General features: G+C 35.5%; 1 protein-coding gene across 1 annotated transcript in view; it reads left to right on the top strand.

The window, feature by feature from the left end:
* LOC106883134 (ral GTPase-activating protein subunit alpha-1) overlaps positions 1–6,736 on the top strand; it is a 294,566-nt gene that overhangs the window by 183,024 nt on the left and 104,806 nt on the right. The window contains exon 45 of the mRNA XM_052971984.1: positions 3,375–3,503. Within this exon, the coding sequence (XP_052827944.1) occupies positions 3,375–3,503 (129 nt within the window). The remainder of the gene's footprint in view (positions 1–3,374; positions 3,504–6,736) is intronic.

Genomic DNA, 6,736 nt, shown 5'->3' with positions numbered 1-6,736 from the left:
CTCTCTCTCTCTCTCACACACGCACTTGCGTTTACACACACACTCTCTCTCTCTCTCTCTCTTTCTCACACACACACACACATGCTCTTGCATGTACACACACACACACTCTCTCTCTTTCTCTCTCTCTCTCTCTCTCTCTCAATATGGTGTTTCAGATTTTTCTTCCAGTGCTTTTTTTACTATTATGCGAGATTATGTCACAGCCTTGACATATTTGTTATTGCATGTAAATTTTCATTAAGCTCTTTTGTAGCTTACACTCTGTTTAGATGAATTATGATGTATCATACTGAATTAATGTGTTTTTTATTGCCCCCTCTCCCCACATTATCCATGTTTATTTATTGGCATATCTATGCTTCTACTTGTGGCTGGAAATGTTTAGTGGATGGTCAATGTTTAGTAGAGATAGATTATCCTAAGATTCACAAATGAATAACCAATCAGACTTTTGTGTTACATGGATCCAAAGAAGGGATCAGGCAGACAGGTATCCCTTGTAATCATGCTGGGGTTGGGGGTTTGTTGTTCTTGTACTTTTTTTTTTAGCTGTAGGACTTGTAGTTGCAAGAATTGACTACTGCAGTTAATTACACTCTGTTGCATGCTTAGTTATTTTTTTAATATTTGTGATGGTAATATAACCATGATGATGATGATGTATGTCCACGTCTCTGTGTCCTCCTAAGAGACAATTTTGTTGATGGTGTCTAATTTATTGTGACTTGTGGAAAAAAGAAGAGTTGGAAGCCAGCTTAGGACTCTGACATAGTCCATGATTATTTCTGTTTATTAATAAATATTCATGATGGTGCTGACCTCCAAGCCTACATGAAATTAAAAAGCTACTCACCTCACTCATCTTTCTCCCAAATTATTGAGTCCCTTCCCTAGAATATTAACCCTCCTGGAATTGCCTCCTTGCATATGTTTGTCATGCAGTTATCAACTTGTGGCTGTTAAGGAACAACAGTAACCATTTGGATCTCACTGGTCCTACTAAGGCCATTGGCACAATTCCTTCCTCAAAATTAAACCAAAAAAAAAAAAAAGTGTTATACTTTTCTACTTTAGGCCATAACGTTCGGCTGACAAATACTTTCTATTTATCCTATGCATTTTGAAAATTAATTTGTTGTGCAAAATAACTGGAGCTAATCCACTCTCTTCTCCATCACTTCATCTCACTCTACTGTTTTGTTACAAACTTGAATAATATGTGGGAGTTAGATTTCTCTTGAGCAGATTCAGCTAATAAAATAGGTAATGCTGTTCCACAGTGTGATTTAGATGTGGGACTATATTGCACAGGGTGCATCTGTGCAACATATTGATTGATTATGCTCAATGCAATATAATAGATGGGGTGTGTTGCCTCTATTTCCTCTAAACAGGAAGGATGCATAAAATGGTTTCAATTATAAAGCTTTCCTAGCATTGCTGTTGTCAAGAATGATTCTTTTTTTCTCTCCTGCAGTTTGTAGTTGAGTGTTCTTCGGTGTTTGTATTACTTGTGAATTAATGGACCTACACCAGGAAAGTCTTGCTTCAGTTTGTGTTGGCGGAGCATAGTAAGGTGACACTGGGGTGTCTTTGTCAGGTTGCAGGCCTGGACAAAGTGGAACAGGGGGTTAGAAGTTGTCCATCTGGTGGTTCTCTCTTCTCTACAACATTGACGTTGTCTAATGGATAGAAGGACAGGGAAAATGCCAAAACAGCTTCTCGCCAGTGTCAGTGCAATTAATTTCCAGAATGAAATGAAGTACAATATTGGACTGCCTCAATTTACGCCACCACATGACCCACTCCTTGTTACAGTGAGGTGTATTGTGTGCCTCATTGATCCTGACAGCTATGCCAGTGGAGTGCAAGCTTCTGGTAGGGTCGCTAATGCTGAGCAGGTCAAAGAATAGAGGCCTGGTTAATAGGGAGCACGTCTTCCCAAAAGTAAAAATGAGCTTGTGTCGGGCCAGTACCTGTTTCTAGAAAAGGGCAAAGTTACAGAAACATCGAAGACAATTCAAAACCAACAAGATCTGGGAGGGGAAGCTTCCTCAGGGAAATCAGACACAGTGCAGCAAAATCTGAAAGGACAGCAACAGAAGAGCAAGTGGAGATGAATAGATTACACCTTAAGGAAACCAACATCCTATATTACATGTCTGGCACTGACCTGGAACCCATAAGGGAAGTTGAAGAGAGAATGCTCTAAAAAAATAACTGGAGGTGGAATATTGAGGCTGAGCTGAAGAATTAGGGATCTAACTGGAGAGAAGCAAAAAAGACAGCCCGGAGTTGAGAACAGCAGACAAAATTCGTTGATAGCTTATGCTCCATAGGGAACAAAGGGATTAAGTAAGTCAAAGATTAGTTAGTTAGTTAGTTCTCTCTGTGCCATGAGGCACATTAGGTCACCTTACGATCTCTCCAACCAATTCTGTTTTCTGCTACTGTTCTGGTTTCAATTCCTACTCCTCCACCCTTCTTGTCTCCTTTCCTTGTCAGTGGTCTCTTGCCATGTGGTTTTTAGGGTGCCCTGCTGCTCTTTCCCCCCCAAGTTGCCACTTTAGTGCCACTGTACAATCACTTTCTCGATGTCTGAGGACGTGTTGGATCCAGTTCCAGCGTCTGCATCTGCATCTTATTTTTGTCACTGATCCTGTCAATGCCTGTTGTCGTCTCATTTGTGTCATTTCACATTCTTTGCAGCCACTTGATGTTGAGTGTCACAACTCCTCATTTGTAGTCAATCAAAGTACTTTATTTGTATTGGTAAAATTTTTTTTTTTTTTTCAATTTTGAAAGCATGAAAGGCAAAATTGATCTTGGTGGGACTTGAACAAAGCAGAATTTAAAGAGATAGAATAAATAACAAATAGCTAATAAATATGTTGTCCAGTGCTCTGTTTTGCCATCAACTACTCTACTTGAATGCAATTGCTGCTGCTGCTGCTGCTACTACTACTACTACTACTACTACACAAATCATTCATGCGTGGTGGTTGTTTTCTCTGTCATTTTTCTATTTTTTCTTTTTTAAAGTGTTTTCCATATCTATTTCTTTGTCTATCTATCTATCCATATATATATATATATATATATATATATATATATATATATATATATATATGTGTGTGTATATATATATATATATATATATATGTGTGTGTATATATATATATATATATATATATATGTGTGTGTATATATATATATATATATATGTGTGTGTATATATATATATATATATATATGTGTGTGTATATATATATATATATATGTATATATATGTATGTATAAGCTTGAGTATGTGTGTGAATATTATGTATATATGTATGTTTATGTATATATATCTTTCTCTGTAATTGCAGTTGACCAACCTACATCTGCAACAACCGCTAACGCAGCAGATACACCAGCCATCAGCTCTTCTAACTCTTCAGCCAAGTTGTCTTCAGCTTCTTTTTCACCTTCCCAGGTGTCTGCTCGCCAGTCCAGAGGTAGGAAGGCCCAATCTGCCCTTTGGCATAAAGGATTAGACAATTTAATCTTTTTTTAAAGCTCACTTCATGCATAACTTACACAGACAGGCATACCTGTGTGTGAGCATGTACGTATGTATGTATCTATGTATGTATGTATGTATATATGTATGTATCTATGTGTGTGTATGTGTGTGCGTGTGTGTAAATGATATGTGTATTCATGTGTGAATATTCATATATGCATATAGTTATGTATCTATGCGTGTGTATAATATATATACATGTGTATATATATATATATATATATATGTATGTACATATGTGTAGATATATATATATGTGTATGTATATGTACATTCATTAATATAATTGTGTATGTATGTGTGTGTATATAATATATACACATACACACATGCATACAAGCATGCATACACATATGTATATATATCAATAAACATATTGAAAAAAAAAAAGAAAAAGTTACCTTTTGATCAATCAAAACTATCTCCTTTAATTGTTTTTATAGTGTCTTTAGCATGTCTCTTTTATTTCATTTCCTAGTGTTCCATTTTATGTATGGGTATATGTATTTGTAAATACACATACACATATATATGTATAAGCTTTTACTTTTGTTTAATATTTGTTTATTATTATTATTATCATTATTGTTATTATTATTATTATTATCGTTATTTTTTTTTTTACTCCTAATCTTACCTATTTTTGTTCACAAACCACTTCATTCCATATTCACCTTTTACTGTTGAACACATCACATTTACATTCAGCTAATGGCACATTTACAAAGCTGCGATAGTAAAGAAAAAATATCTGCTTATTGCCATCTGTGCCACCACCCTGCGTCACTTTCCTTCATTCACTTACATGCATGATCTCAGTTGCTCATGCATGCACCCACCTCTTTCGACGCATATCCCTGTCTCTTACACAGAAGCAATGGTCCAATCCCATTGCGTTCATATTTTGTTGCAAGTTGATAAGAACAGAGTAAGAACAATATTATGTCATACAGTTAAGACAATAAGTATCAGCTAATGACTAGTCGGAGTACACAGTTTTAAGTTCATAAATATAAAATATCTCTGCATGTGCAAGTGAGCATGTGTGTGATTGTAGATTCTGTGGTTGATATACTGTAGTTCAGCATTGTAAGGACTACTAGCAGGAGAACATTAAGTCCGGTCGTTTCTTGTTATCCAGAAGGAAATTCATCTTTTCTTTGTAAATACCGCAGGAACAATATGGTTCATAAACAGATTCATGTAGTATGGAAAGTAGTACAATTCGGTGGGTACATGGCATACTTAACACCTCAGTATTTAATCAAGAAGCAAAAAGAAACAAACAAAAAAAAAAAATTTGTTTCTCTATCCAATGTTTGTATGTTTTGATGTGTCCGTATTATCACTACAAGTTAAAAATGAAACCTTAATTAGTCACTTGGGTTAGCATGTTAGTTTCAAAAATCAGCTTTGGTTAATTACTTCTATGGAAAGGACTAAAACAGTTAATAATTGTTCTGTATAGCTCTCAGTATCTACTGTGGAGTCTTCTAGTCATTACAGAGCAGTTTTTGTAATTGTGTAACACTGTAGCCATAGATTGATTAATCAAAATTTTCACTGTTGGAAGTTCAGAAGCAGCCAAAAAGATGAAACATTAGTTTTCTTTGATGTACTTCAGGAAGTACAAGTATTGCTGGGCCTTCGCTGAGATCATGAGAAGTAGTAAATGGATGCCAAAAACCTTGAAACTGTGGATCCTTTGATGTCTTCAAGGAGTACACGCACTGCTTAGTCTTCACCAGGATCATGAGAGATTGTCTGTTATATGGATGCCAAAGAACTTGAAGCAATGGAAACTTTGTACCATACCATTGATGACACACCTGAGAATATGTGCACTGTCTCTTATCTACCTCTGCTTCACAATATTTTTATTTGATCTTCTTGATGTTCCAGGGCTAAGGAATTGTAAGCATTACTATGGTTACAGATTGCCAGCACCTTGTCTTTTAACCTAATTTAATTGAGATACCACATAAAGTTATTGAAAGCATCAAAGATCTCTGATGTGCAAAAATTTGAATTTTCTATAGTATTTACTAGAATGCCATTTACAGGCAGACTAAGATTTTCTGCTTCAGTTTGTAAATTCTGGCTTCAATTTTTCACAGATTTATTTTATTCTTAAAGTTTGTTTTAACCACACTTTTTACAGAATTTTTTAAGGTGAAATTTTCTTTGTATCCTCCTCAAATTATCTCTTGTTCTCACAGCCACCACACCTTCTCATTGAAAGCCACAAACTCTTGACTGAGTTATCACCGTCGATCAAACCTACTAGGTGAGGGTTTTCCACAAACTTTGATATTTATCAAGCAGCTACAAACAGGGGCACATTGTCAGATGAATATAACAAAAAAGTGTAATACAGTTTTATTCACATCCCTGGGACACTTCACTGATTAGGCTACATAAAAACCGTTATTGATTTGAAGTCTATTTGTGGCAAATTTCAAAACTCGGTTGCAGAGAGAACTGCTCCATTTCAGTTTGGTTTTGACTGGTCCAGTGGTGTTGGAATGGCATGCTGCAACAGTTGTAATTAACTATAGTATTCAGTCATTGGTGTCTTTAGCAGACAATGCATTTTTGCACATGTATTGGCTCTGTTCTTATTGGCTACTGCTGTTCTATCAGGCCCATATGAATACACATGTACACAAGCACATCTCGAGAGATATGCATACATACCACACATCTCTTACACGCCATCCAGCTACATGCACACACGCATATATTATTCCTTCCCCTCTACACATCTCTCATCTACAGAAACAAAGAAATGGAAAATGATGGAAATTTTTTCAAGGTTTATTTTTTTTGTGTTATTATATTTTATTTTACTCTTTTTTCTTTCTATTTTTTCCTAAAAAAAAAAAAGAGAAACAAACCTAACAAAATTCTTTTAACTCTTATTTCTTTGTGCGTGTGTATTCCCACCCCCTGTAAATACTTAAATATATATATATTTATTACTGTCTTGTGGTTTCAAGGGCCATGCTATGTGAAAAAGAAAAGAAAAAAAAGAAGCAAAAACAAAATAAAACAAAGTCAAAAAAGAAACCAAAAAAGACAAAGCTACTTTGTTGGGGTGGGGAGAGGAGACTCATAAGCAACTCTTTCATTCCAAAGAACAAATGTTGTTACTACTACTACTAC

The sequence above is a fragment of the Octopus bimaculoides genome, chromosome 11 (assembly GCF_001194135.2).
Source record: "Octopus bimaculoides isolate UCB-OBI-ISO-001 chromosome 11, ASM119413v2, whole genome shotgun sequence".
Classification (NCBI taxonomy): domain Eukaryota; kingdom Metazoa; phylum Mollusca; class Cephalopoda; order Octopoda; family Octopodidae; genus Octopus; species Octopus bimaculoides.
This window is presented reverse-complemented; position numbering and strand designations above follow the sequence as displayed.